The 13,676-nt window shown below is 37.3% G+C and overlaps 2 protein-coding genes across 6 annotated transcripts; one reads left to right on the plus strand and one right to left on the minus strand.

The window, feature by feature from the left end:
- Nucleotides 1-268: 268 nt before the first annotated feature.
- On the plus strand, nt 269-5,348 carry LOC121805951 (LEC14B protein-like). 5 transcript variants are annotated; one of them, XM_042206034.1, is made up of 12 exons: nt 269-497; nt 581-646; nt 1,246-1,806; nt 2,361-2,862; nt 3,002-3,121; nt 3,326-3,403; nt 3,763-3,936; nt 4,179-4,256; nt 4,382-4,563; nt 4,686-4,844; nt 4,924-4,974; nt 5,058-5,230. In XM_042206034.1, the coding sequence occupies exons 4-12, from the start codon at nt 2,437-2,439 to the stop codon at nt 5,083-5,085; spliced, it is 1,296 nt and encodes a 431-aa protein (XP_042061968.1). In that variant the 5' UTR covers nt 269-497; nt 581-646; nt 1,246-1,806; nt 2,361-2,436; the 3' UTR covers nt 5,086-5,230. The 5 variants fall into 5 exon arrangements, with proteins under 5 accessions (XP_042061968.1, XP_042061940.1, XP_042061953.1 ...); XM_042206006.1 differs by having other exon boundaries at nt 270-497; nt 4,914-4,974; nt 5,058-5,348; XM_042206019.1 differs by having other exon boundaries at nt 270-497; nt 2,450-2,862; nt 4,914-4,974; nt 5,058-5,348.
- A 2,609-nt stretch (nt 5,349-7,957) lies between these two features.
- Nucleotides 7,958-9,984, minus strand: LOC121792931 (MDIS1-interacting receptor like kinase 2-like). The gene has a single exon (XM_042191072.1). It carries the CDS (start codon nt 9,376-9,378, stop codon nt 8,179-8,181), a length of 1,200 nt encoding a protein of 399 aa, XP_042047006.1. The 5' UTR covers nt 9,379-9,984; the 3' UTR covers nt 7,958-8,178.
- Nucleotides 9,985-13,676: the final 3,692 nt, after the last annotated feature.

Raw genomic sequence — 13,676 nt, forward strand, 5'->3', positions numbered from 1 at the left:
AATATTTTATCAATACGAACGTATATGTAATTCAATGGTCAAATACCATCAACTAAAAAAATTAGAATTATTCATTTTTAAATCTGTGAAATTACTTACTTTCAATTGACTCATCATCAGGGATTTCAATAATTAAAATTTACTCAAATTAGGAGATTCAAAAAATATAATTGGGCAATTAATTAACCTCAAATTAACTTGGCAGGGCCTAAAAAGAGAAATCAGCCCAACTCTTTAATCGCAGCCCAATTTTATTCCCTAACCATGCAGAAAAGCCTCCATCTTCCTCCCTTCTCTCCTTCTCTGCCTACACACCAGCCCACAGAATTCTCTCTCTCCTCCTCCTCCTCCTCCTCAATTTTGTTCTGTGCGCCGTTCCTCTGCACTCACCTCTATCGCTAACCGACCATAGCCCAAACACCTTCTTTCCTCTACAAAAAAGAAAAGAACTCATGTTCATACTCAATCTCCCAACTTCAAAATTCCTGAAATAAAAGGTTAGATTCACTCTAAAAGTAGCAAAAGTTATCAAATTGGATGTTAATTAGAGATTGTAATTAGACGTTTCCTCTTCGAACAGCCTCGGCCTTTCATTTCATACGGTTCTGCTTCGCTGTTGCCCTCTCCGTCAGCCTTGGATGTCATGGTAAGTTTGGGTTGTGTTTTTCATCTTATTCTGATGAAAAAATTTATTTAATTTTCTTTTCATTAATTTCCTCAATTTCACTCCGCCTCTTCTCTCTCCCCTCTCTGCTACCGCCCTCACCGCATCGTATTCTCTCCCCGTTACCACCTCTCTGATGCCTCATCTATCGCGCGGCCACGCTCGCGGTCGTGCTGTCTCGCTGCCCCACCGTCCTCCATATTCGTTTTTTCTTTCACCCGCCTTGTATTGATTGTGTTGAGTTTCTGATTTTTCTTTAGGAGTAGTACTGATTTCATTAGATCTAGACTTTTTCTCTCTTTTTTTTGATTTGTTTCGCTTGAAATGGTATGCCTGCTCTCATTATTGATTATAATTTTAAATTAAATTATAATTAAATCATTTTAATTGTTGCAAGTTTTTTGCCTAATATTTCATTTTTTCTGATAAGATTGTCTTGTACACTTCCTACTTTTTGGACGGACTATAGTTCATTTTAATTTCCCTTCTTGAGCCATTTGTTTTTTCGAATACTGCACATTCCAGTTTTTTCAAATACTCACATTGCAGAATACTCAATATAGATCTACCTATATTAGCAGGCCTAAGGTATAGCGCATGGGCAGCGTTCTAAAGATTGCACTACAGCTGGATGACTAACATACTCCATTTTTATCACTTTCCCGCCAAAATGCTGCCAGGTGGCAGACCAAAAAACTCTCACTTTAGATATTGATAGATTATGTAGGACCCACAACAAATAAATCTTCCCATATTTATATCTGCCCAACTTATGTAGAACGAACCGAGCACTGGCCTAAATAAATTCAACAAATATACTCCCATCTAAAAAGCTTTGTTTTCCACGAGCAAAAACAGCATAGAGCTGACACGTGGAAACAGATTCTCATAAGCTGACAGATATTTCAATCTCTAAGCAAAAAGCACCATCGTATCTCATGAGCTCATCAGAATTTCATACTAACCGCAATTAATCAATTACCAAGAACCCATTTTTATCCCAACAAATACAAGTAATTAAGTTTTTTTTGTTGAATTACTATTTCCTTATTATTTCAAGCAAGAATCCACCCCATTTCAAACAAGTGAATAATCAACTGTTGACACTGCCACCGCCGCAATTCACTTTTGGGAGCTCACTGGTAAAATGATCTGCTCATGATTATGGCTCAATCTCTTATTTCTCCTTTCACTGTTGGTTTTTCTTTCTCTTTTGTTTGTTTAAATCCTAGTATGATTGATCGTTGTTTACTGAATCCTCTCTGGGTTTTCTTCGATGTTTTTTGGTTGGAATGAGATTCGATTATTGATTATGGAGTGGCTAGTTTCTTGAATTTCTTGAAAATTGGGATTTGATTGTTGTATGAATTTTTGGATTCTGGTCAAGCCTACAGTAAACATATATTCTAGTACTTGATCGAGCCAATTAAACCAGCCAAAGGGTGTGGTTCTAAGAAATTGGGGGTTTGATTAGTGATAAATTTAGTGCCTTTTTAGGGTAGATTTGGTGATATTTTTTTGCCATAAGTAAAAAAAGAATCTTTTTTGGTATCTTACCTTATTCTTATGCTGTTAAGGAAAAAGATGGTGTGCTTGTGGTGTTGTTTCCCTGCATTTGATGTGCATGTCTTACTAGTAGTATTAAGTAGCAAGCTTATCTACAACATTGAGATGTGCTTATGTGTCTGATTTTCAGGTGTTTTATGGTTAAGTTATGATTTCATACAGTGATGTGGAGAGCCAACTGTTCAATGGTATGACTGCAGCTTGACATGCTATTTGTAGGTCAGGACACCAGCATTGGAAATATGGGATATGGCTTTAGTAGATTGGATTCTGCCTCCAGACTTCTTGATGGTTCGAGTTCCAGTGATGAGATTCGTGCTAGTCCTCGGATCAATAGGCAGTTGCATTCTGTAGACCATGATATTGCTCAGCTAACAAGGCTCCAATCTCCGCAGGAGAATTTTAGTCTAACTCGTCCAGGGAAGCGTGAGTATCCCGTCTCAGTAGTGACGATGCTGGCTGGTCGAGAAGCAAATCTTTTCAAAAGAGGGAGGTTCTCGCCAGGAGACTGCCGTCATGTTTTGAGTAAATATTTGCCTGTTAATGGTCCTTGGGTTGTGGACCAGATGTCAACCAGGGCTTATGTGTCGCAGTTTTCGTTGGATGGCTCGCTTTTTATGGCTGCTTTTCAGGTACCAACGCATAACACTGCATCAAGAGAGAGATAGAGAGGGAAAAGAAAAAGGGAAAATGTTAATTGTGTTTTATAGTATCTCTAGATTCTTTCCTTGCAATCATGACCTTCCTATTGTATTGCTGATTACGTATCAGGGAAGCCAAATTAGAATATATGATGTCGAGAGAGGATGGAAAGTTCGAAATAACATTCTTGCTAGAAGCTTCACATGGACAATTACTGATGCAGCCTTATCGCCCGATAAAAGACATCTTGTAGGTTCCCTTTTCCCGTTGTTTCAAAAGCATGTAAACGTTCTATAGAGTTGTTCTATAACTCATATGCACTGCTATCTCAGCATGTTTCAGTGCTGTACGTCTCAACACTCATGAAATATGTGCCTTCTTTTATAGTCGCTCATAAGAAAAATATTATTTGAGTTATCTTCTTATGATTATCTTATTATGACTGTATTTCAGGTTTATGGTAGCATGTCGCCTATAGCCCACATCGTCAACGTTGGATCTGCTGCCAAAGAATCCCTTGCAAACAACAATGTATGAAGTTCAAGTACTGTTAAGTTTTGGCATCTGAAGTTACCACATAAAACTTTATGTTCGATTTATTTACACTGCATTCACAGTTATCATTCTAGTCATCTCAAGCCCACCTTTTATTTCATTTATCTCATGATGTTATGGTGCGGTTACAATTCGGTACAAACACTGATAATTAGTTTTTCTAATTTTCTTACCAATTTCTGTAAAGTGGTCTTAGTAAAACTCAAAGCATACAATTTATATCAAACCCTTGGTTTCTTGTTTAATACTACTGCATTTTTTTAGTGGAGGTGGTATTCTTTCTGTGTTACTTCTATCACATTAGCATTGATGAAATACGGGTTTTTACTCTTTAGGAACATGAATGTTTGGATTTCACTTCTCCTGAAGATGGTGGGTTTGCCTTTGGAATGTTCTCGCTGAAATTCTCGACAGATGGACGTGAAATTGTTGCTGGAAGCAATGATGATGATATATATGTTTATGACCTCGAAGCGAAGAAAGTCTCTCTTCGCACCACAGGCCACGGGGTAGGGTTGTAATACTACTGAATAGTATTTTCTATATTTCGCTCCAGAACTAGACTTCCGATTAAAAATCAAGAATTGTTCGGCTCCAACAAAACGCATGTCTTATATTGTGATTTTTTGGCTCTCAATACGTCTGCATAAGTTTGATCTTTGCTGCATGTCAGTTAATTATAGTATCTCTCATTGAGTCTAGGGAAATGATTTCAAACTTGTCACCGATTCTTATTTTCTTTTTCTTGCAGTCCGATGTCAACACCGTCTGCTTTGCTGATGAAAGTGGCCATCTTATTTATTCAGGAAGCGATGACAGAGCCATTAAGGTAATACAGTGTCAGTGCACCTTATTATGGAAGCATTCAATTTGTTAAAATGAGATACTATTTCATTTTCTCTTATTTTTCTTGAAAATTATATGCGGGACATAACAAAATGGCGCCACATGTAGGTTTGGGATAGGCGCTGCTTGAGACCGAACGGAAAGGCTGCAGGGATCCTAAAGGGGCACCTTGAAGGGATTACATTTATTGATAGCCGTGGAGATGGTCGGTATCTTATATCCAACGGGAAAGATCAAGCCATCAAGCTGTGGGATATCCGGAAAATGACATCAAAACATCCCTATTACATGTCAGTTTTTATGTTACTTCTCATCTGCTGCTTAGTTAATTTTGAAAGTTAAGCCATGGGAGTGATCTTGTGATACTGAGTTAGAATTGTTGCGATTCTCCTGTATCTGATTCGTATTTCAGCTATCCACTGCACAAGAATCCGGAGTGGGACTACAGATGGATGGACTACCCTTCACAAGCGAGAGAGTTGAAGCACCCTTATGATCAGTCGGTAGCTACGTATAAAGGCCATTCAGTCTTGCGCACTCTAATCCGCTGTTACTTCTCACCCGAATACAGGCAAGTCTTTATACTGACTCCACCCATTGTACTCGATTAGATGTCCTCAAAACTCTCACTTGTTTGCAGCACTGGACAGAAGTACATCTACACCGGATCTCACGATTCTTGCATCTATATATATGATTTGGTATGCCCTTGTCCTAGATTTCCGCATATCTCGTTTCAACAAATTCATTACAGTCTAAATCTTGACGCTGAAATGTGTTTCAGGTTACTGGCGCCAAAGTTGCCAAGCTGAAGCATCACAAGTCGACAGTGAGGGACTGTAGCTGGCACCCGAGCTACCCGATGCTGGTCAGCTCGTCTTGGGACGGGGATGTCGTGAAGTGGGAGGCTCGTGGAGGTGGGGAGGCGCCAGCACCTGCAAACAAGGAGATATTGAGAAGGAGACATTTCTACTAAGGTTATGGCACTGTAACTGTAAGTTCACTTGCCCCATAATAAAGTAAAAACCACATTTTGTTATTCAACTTGTAATAAAAGGAACTTTTGTTCTTATCATATGTTGTGTTTTATCTTATTTTTCCTATTAACTGCCCCTATACCGATGTTAAATATAATGAGTATTTTTGTGTTGTAATTATGAGAGCAAGTGCTTGAATTAATTATTGTACCAAGATATGCACCTAACATTTTTTTTCTTTTCTTTTATTTCACTTATTTGGTTTCTGTTAGTTAAGGAAGATGGTTGGTTCATTTCACATCCGCGAAATGATTGAACAAATTCCATACAAATTCGGTACAAAAACCCAAAAATTATGACAAGTAATTACTCCCCATTCATCACCGTCATCATCACCTCAATATTCTGTATTCACTGTTTCCCAAGTGTTGTTAGGGTGTCCACTATAGGGGCGGCGCGCCGGCCGCCCCCCATTACGATACCGCCCCGCCGGCCTATAGTGGAGGGAGATTCCGCCCCGGGGCGGACGATTGTTGTTGGGGCGGACGGCACTCCGGCGAGTTATGTGTGAGGACGTGCCGGCCTATAGTGCGCCGGCGATCGGCGCGCTGGCCGGCCACATTAATTTTTTTTTCGAAAATTCTACTATAAATATCACTCCACCACCACCAATTTTACACCCTTTTCAAACAATCTCTACACTTTCACTCTCTAATGGGGCGGCTAGGCTTGTCTGATGAGGATTGTACTGGAGCGGCCGGCGGCAGCGGGTGAGGCGGCGGAGAAGAGGAAGAGGAATCCGATTCCGCTACCGAGTAGACGGTGACGGTTTTTTTATTTGTATTGTTTTTAAATGTTCGTTGTATAATTTTACCGTTTCCAATACAACGAATATTCGGTCACAATTACCTCGTTTTCTATTTATTTACATTCTGATAATTTTAATTGATTTAATATAGACGAAAAAAATGATAAGTGGCTAAAAATTTTGGAGCTATTGGAAGTGTCCACCTTATAGCCGCAAACAATTTTTTTGTGGCCGCGGACAAATAAACTGGGGCTGTGGACAAAAAAGGGGATGAGGCTATTGGGGTTGTCCTATAGTGGACACTCTTGATAGTTTAGGTAGTAAATTTATTGCGGCTTCCCAGATAAAATAATATCCTTCCGTCCCTGAAGAGTATGTACTATTTCCTTTTTCGTCCATCCCCAAAGAGTGAACATTCCAATTTTGGAAACTTTCTTCTTTCTAATGAGGTGTGACTCATTTTCCACTAACACTTAAAAAACTTTCTCTCTCTATCTCTTTCTTACTTACCAATAATGTATTAAAACTCGTGTCGAACCTAAAGTTCATACTCTTTGGGGATGGAGGGAGTACCAAGATATAATATAGGATTGAGTTGTAAGATTATTTTAATCATAGGGGGTTAGCTATGACTAATTATTTTATGATTATCCATCTAGGATTGAGTTGTGGATTGAATCTTATGAATCAAACACACTACAAATTTAATTTTGGATACAATCTTGCAAACCGAACATCTCCTTAGTGGACCCGACAAATTAAAAAGACTTGAGTAGTCTTCAGCCTCATTTTTAATTTTTAATTTTTATATTTGAATTGTCTCTTTATTGCTTTTCAAATTTGAATTAAAATATGCATTAATTACATTTTATGGTTCTAAAAAAGTTAAAATTTATACACAAATCATAATATATGACCATAATATTATGCATGTTACATGTACTATATATGCATCCATATATTTTAATTAAATGCATAAATAAATTAGTTTTTTCCAAATAAATCAGTATTTGGTTGTACAAGATTTAGTAACATACATTTACTGTTAATATTAATCTTTTTAATAGAAAGATTTGAAGTTTTAACATTCTATCGTTTGGCCATCTGGAAGCAAAAACAAAAAATAAGGAAAACGTACACCATATTTAATCCTCCACAAATCAAATCAATCTATTTCATATTTAGACAATACTTAATTTATTCCTGTGTACCGCATGATACTGTTGATGATCCTTTATAAAGCGAAATTGCATAAACTAAAATTAATGGATAAATTGAGATTTTGAAAGATTAGTATGATAGTTGCAATAATCGAGAGGGTCATACATGAATAACAAAATGACCAATTTCACCTAACTATACTATAGTTGGATGACAAAAATTTAAATTGGTCTCTATTTCAGTCCCCTGGCCCCTACCTAGTAGAAAATTTAAAATATGAATTCATATCATATCACCCTGCAGCTGCAGCAGCAGCACCATATTCCCTTTAGCTTTTCATAGTTTGAGATGCAAGAAAAGAAACTTGGAGAAACAATAAGAAAGGTTAATCTTGAAGTCATCTCTTTTTGACCGTCCAGATCTTGATTAACAAATGATTCCTCATCAAATGCAGAAGACAAAGAGACATCCCCACAATCTCCATTGCCTTTTTTTTTTGTCTTCAAATTGTTAGAATTATTGTTTCAATATTAAAGCGAGAGAGAGAGAGAACTATATTCTCCAAACATTACATAATAACCCATAACACAAAACAGAAAAGCACTTCTGCTAAAATCATTCCACTACAGACAAATTACAAAACACACACACACACACAAAATATTAAATTGTACTCCTATATATATATATATATATATATATATATATATATAATTGTAAGCAAGAGAGGAGGCAATCTGACAATTTACAACGTCTTCTTCTGTAAAAGCAAGAAAACAAATGATTTGAGGGGCAAAGCAATAGTATATTCAATAAGAAAATGAAATAAAGCTATATAAGTATTAATAAGTGTTTTAATTACAAATAAGCTTAGCGTAATCCCCAAAAATGATCAAATAATAATCCACAAAATTAGTCTTAACAAAAAAAGTGGAATCCCCCCCCCCCCATGTTAGTTGTTACCCTTTCCATTGAATGCATTGCGAGGTGGGCCTTGTTTTCTGCCTCCCAGCCTTCAACGGGCAGGGCGTCTGTATGGGCAGCACCATGCAGTTGTACTGTAGGCATAGAGAGGTGCTCACCGGAATCTCCTCCCTTGGATTAATCCTGATCCCGGTCAGATAATTATGCTGTAAATAAAGAATTTCTATGCTCCCCGATAACAGCCGCTCCACGAAGCTGACCGGCACCTCACCCGTGAACCGGTTATTATTCAGATATAGATTCTGAACCGTTGACAGAAGCGGTGATATTCCCCCGGAGAGCCGGTTGAAGCTGAGATCCACGGTGGGGATTCTCACTTGATCCACAGGCTGGACCGGACCAGATAAGTCATTTCTCTGGAGCTGGAGATTGCTGATCGGGAAACTGAACACTTTGCCAGGGATGCAGCCGCTGAACCGGTTCGAGCTCAGGTCTACATAGCTCAGACGGTTCAATCCGTATAGAATCCGGTCCACCGGGCCGGTGATCCGGTTCCACGACAGTGACAGGTACTGGAGGGACGGCGGCAGTCCGACCGGCGAGAGGGACCCGGAGAGATCGTTATGCTTCAAATCGAGCCGGGTTAGGGCTCGGGAAGTGAACCGCGGAACCGAACCGGCGAGCCGGTTGTGGCAGAGGATGACGTTGGAGAGAGACGGCAAAGCTCCGACGGAGAAAGGGATGCTTCCGGTGAGCTGGTTGAAGCTCAAATCAAGCGTCTGTAGCGCGCGGAGCTGCCCCAAACCTGCCGGGATTTCACCGGATATGAAATTCCGGCTGATTGCTAGAAAACGCAAGTTTTTTAGCTGGGAGAGAGTGTGAGGTAGTGCCCCGAAGACCCGACCCGGAACGATGGTGAACTCGGCTAGGGCGGAGAGCTTGCCGATAGCCGGGTCGACCCGACCCGTGAGACCGGGGGATCCGGCCCGGGGATCGCCGAGGTTGAGGGCGATCACTCTATCTCCGTCGCAGTAAACGCCGGCGAAATTGCAGGGGTCTGACGTGAAATCCCAAGAGGCGAAGTAATTGGAGCCGTGCAAATCGTTCAAGCTCTTCCGAATCGATTGCAGGGCGAGGAAATCGACGGGGTGGAGCATGGAATGCGCCGCCGCGATCATATGGGATAGCAGCAACACGACGCCGTAAGCGCAGGAATTCGTCGAGAAATGCTTCATTTCTTGGGAGTTGGATGATGAATTTGCGCTGCCCCAGCACAAAGGAGGAGACGGAGGGTTATAAAGGAGTGGCGAAAGTGCTTTTCCGTGACAGCATCAAAAGTTGCAGAGAAGTGTAAATACAGACACAGTGGTTGATGAAAAAGAAAGAGTGGCTTCACATGAAAGAAACTCAAGATAGAGAGAGAGAGAGAGAGAGTATCAAGATTTCAAGTGGAAATTTGGGCTTGTGTAGCTTCTGGGAGAAGGTGGAAAAAAAATCAAAAAATGGCTGTATCTTCTCTGCCTGTGTAAATGAATTAGTAATTCATTATTGGGGTGGAAATTTAGGGAAGGATTGACAAACGGATTAGTAATTCATTATTGGGGTGGACGAGGTTTTATTAGGGGAGGTTCGGATTGACAAACGGATGTCCGAGCCTACGTGGCAGAAATAAATCCGAGGTTCGGGTTTTTATAAAATGAACTTTTGGTTGGGATGATGGTGACGTGTCGAGGCACGTAATAAATATGAACGCTAGCAAGATGGTGCCACGTTGGAAGAGAGAGAACAGTGTACTGACAGCTGGATGTAGAGTTCAGCTGTAATCGCCTGAATCGCGGTGCAGGATATGTATGTCATGGAACAAGTTCAGTTTTGTACCTTTGTTTTTATGTTGACTTAACAGCTTTATATCATGTTAGAGACTTGAGAATCAAGTACTATGACAGCTTCACTATGTAGTACTACTAGTTTGAGTAGTAATTAATCACTCCATCCCATAGTAGATGAGTTATTTTGTTATGTTCTATAACAGTGAAATAATTTTCTTTTTAAGTAAAAGTCAATATATTTCTTATCAGTTACTTTACTCTCTCTCTCTTCCTTTATTCTCTCTTCATCTCTCTCTCCTTTTTTTTATTTCCTACTTTATTCTTGTGTTACTTAACTCATTTAACACATTTTTTAAAAAATTACATGCCAAAAAGAAACGTCTCCACTAGACCACTACCGCAGAACGGAGGGAGCATATCATTTTATAAATGATTAAATAAATGTGTTTTATCGTATTCCCTCATTCCCAACGTTAAAACTTTTGGGCATTGAATTTAAGAAATCGTGTTGAAAAGTATAAGAGATGAATAAAGTAAGAAACATAAAGATAAAATAAAGTAAGTGATCGAATAAAATAAGAGTGATTAGATGTTTTGTTTTTTGTTAAAAAAATAAATGATTCAACTTAATTGAGACATCAAAAAATGCATACGACTCAACTTAGTTGGGACGGGGGGAGTGTTCGATTAAACTTGACAAAGGCTGAGGGTCCAATTATTATCACGTCAATATGATAATAATTCAATTTATAAGGTCTAATTCGAATATGATGTGTTGAGGAAATCTAAATTGAACACAAACTTCCCAATTACATTCAAATCCAAATACGACATAAACATGTTAGCGATGCGATTCAGTTCACCTTGACACCACACGATAACAACATGACGGCGATACAAACTCGACATGACAGCACGAAACTCGATATGATAATCTAGCTACATATGAAAAATGAAAATAATAACTTAAGCTTAACTTTAATAAAGTAATAAAAAATAAAATAATTGAAATAATACTTCTTCCTTTCACGGAAAATAGCCTTATTTGTGAACGACACTAATTTTAATGAAAAATTGGTAAGAGAAGAAAGAAAATATTCTAAAATGACAAAATAAGATTCATTTTTATGGACGGAGAGGAGGGAGTAATTATTATCCGTTTTTCAAATCCAACCTGAATTCCATCGAAATTATTTGTTGGATTAGCCCGATGAAAACATGTACTACACGAAAAGACTTGATACTGCAAATCTAATACTCCTACTAATGTTGTGTGTATTTGTGATGAAAATTATTAGTCCTAAATATGTAGTTTTTCTTGGGGTCCAATATTTGTCGCAAATTTAAAATCCGGTAAGTCGAAGTACATAGATAGGACGTTATAACTTCGAACTCAATTTTTCAAAAGGTTGAAAGTGTAATTGATATTTACTTGATTGGTTCATTTATAACTGAAGTTCGTTACAACATAAATTAAGCATTTATAAGTATAATAGTAAATGATTTCCTCATTTTCATAAGAAAAAATGTCAAGCACCCCATCCATTTTCGTTTTGCGGGTCAAAATTGTAATTGTATCTATATATTTAAATGATTCATTCATGTCCAAAAGTAATTATCACCGTCAGCATCGTACATTGAATTCATTTGGAAACTTGTTTTCTGTATATTTCGATTTGAACAAAAATTTCCCTTTCTTCTCTTCGATCACAAACTTGAGAATTAATACTTATCTTTCCTCTCTTTTAAGTTGAAGACGAAATTCCACCTTAAATAAATCATCAAACTGAATAAAAATAAGAGTCATACGACAGTTTGGACATTTATTCATATGTCTGATTTCATTTCTATTTTCTTATCTGCATCACATATCTAGCTACTTTGATTGGAAGTTTGTGATTTTGTTTGTTTTTTTTTGCTATATTATATGTTAACTAAGCAAAGTATATGTAGATACATCAATTTATTTATGAGTCCTATAATTTTCTTGTTTTAGTTCGGGTTTATATCTTGCTATTTTTTTATTTTCGAAAATAAAAATTAATGATAATAACCCACGTGCATTTTATTTATCTTTTACTTTAGCTTTTGGGTCTTTTTAGAATACTCATGTGTAGCTCTCAATTTGTGGGAGGACCATTATTTAATCAACTAAACAGTAGCCACATTATATATTCCTATGATTTATTGAGTATTATTAATATCTACTGCTCCATCATCGCTCTTGACAAAGATATTTATTTAAGAAAAAAAATTAGAGTCACATCTACTAGATTCTAAGACATTATATTATGTGATTGATGTGTATACAATAATATAACAACCTTTGAGTTCAATTAATATAGTTATATTTCAATGATTTTTTTTTAAAAAAATTGTAACATCGACATTAATGGAATAAAATATGAGAAAACAATTTCATAATCTTCCTAGGAAGGTCCTCATCTATATAGACATTATGGCAGAAAATGGTGCATCAATAATATAGACTAGGCCATGCTCTTAGCTATGAGGCATATTAATAATAGTGTGATATATAGGATGGTGAAGATGATCTTACATTTATTAATTTTGACTATAGTCAATTTTACTTCTTTTTCCAATTTTTCATAGGAATGTGACATGTCTAATATAGTAATTATTCAATTTCACTTAATGATTATATGAAGGTGAGACAATAGCAATATGTTGTATTGAAAGATAAAATTGAAAGACAATTTGTTAGGCCGTAAAGTCACACACAAAAGGGTCCATTTTTAAATGGAAATTCAGGATAATATAATTGAGTAGCGTAACCATAAATGCCCCTTTAAAGATTAATTGCCCAATAAAACATAAATGCAGACATATAACCCTGTATTTATATTTGCACGAGATCATTCAATTTAGAAAAAATGAAGAGAAGGAAAAATTTGACTAAATTAGGTATGGGTTGTGATTAATGGAATGGCTTGTAAATAAGAAAATTGAAGTGGTCCTTTCTATGAGTAAATTGCACGGGGAAATGTGCTCATTTCAACAACCCCACTACCCTTGTAGCCCCTCGAAATCAATTCAATTTTTATTTGATAAGTTGTAATTAGGTGCTATGTAAATTTGATACTAGTATATTATAGTACTCCCTCCATCCCGGACTACTCGCACATTTCCTTTTCAGCACGGAGATTAAGGAATGAGTGTATAGCAAAGTCAACAATTGCGGCCGTAGGTGATAATTTTTACTAAAAATGGAAAGAGTGCAAATAACTTGGGACGCCCAGAAAGGAAATAAGTGCAAGTGGTCCGGGACGAAGGGAGTATATGAAAGTATCATGTATGTATATTTATATTGATAAAATCGTTATTACTATGCATTGTCTCCACCTCCTCCCATCTCCCATTCTTTTGCCTCTCAAATTCATAGAGAGGGATGAGAGAATGTCTTGCTTGAAACAAAATAGTTAATCATTTGATCAATAATGATTCTCCGTTTATCCCATAATCACTAAAATCTGTGACTTCTTGGATCAAAGAGAAGCGTCTTACCAATCGAGTTACTAGTTTTTAGCAATGGTTTAAGCCAAAAAAAATTAGACTAAACTCTTGTATTCAACTCTAATTTTATGATATAATCCCAACTTTCGAATAGAAACAAAAGAAGAGCATTTAAGGAGGAAAAGGGAATAAAAACTTGATGCATTCTGAAAAGCAAAAATAAAAGAGAG

The sequence above is a fragment of the Salvia splendens genome, chromosome 1 (genome assembly GCF_004379255.2).
Source record: "Salvia splendens isolate huo1 chromosome 1, SspV2, whole genome shotgun sequence".
In the NCBI taxonomy this organism is placed as follows: Eukaryota; Viridiplantae; Streptophyta; class Magnoliopsida; order Lamiales; family Lamiaceae; genus Salvia; species Salvia splendens.

What these genes read in the sequence shown, in the direction of transcription:
- LOC121805951 (XM_042206006.1), top strand. Translation starts at nt 2,437, where the DNA reads ATGCTATTTGTAGGTCAGGACACCAGCATTGGAAATATGGGATATGGC. An exon ending in GCGATGACAGAGCCATTAAG is followed by an intron (nt 4,257 to 4,381) that starts GTAATACAGTGT and finishes CGCCACATGTAG; the next exon opens with GTTTGGGATAGGCGCTGCTT. An exon ending in TCAAAACATCCCTATTACAT is followed by an intron (nt 4,564 to 4,685) that starts GTCAGTTTTTAT and finishes TTCGTATTTCAG; the next exon opens with CTATCCACTGCACAAGAATC.
- LOC121792931 (XM_042191072.1), bottom strand. Translation starts at nt 9,378, where the DNA reads ATGAAGCATTTCTCGACGAATTCCTGCGCTTACGGCGTCGTGTTGCTG.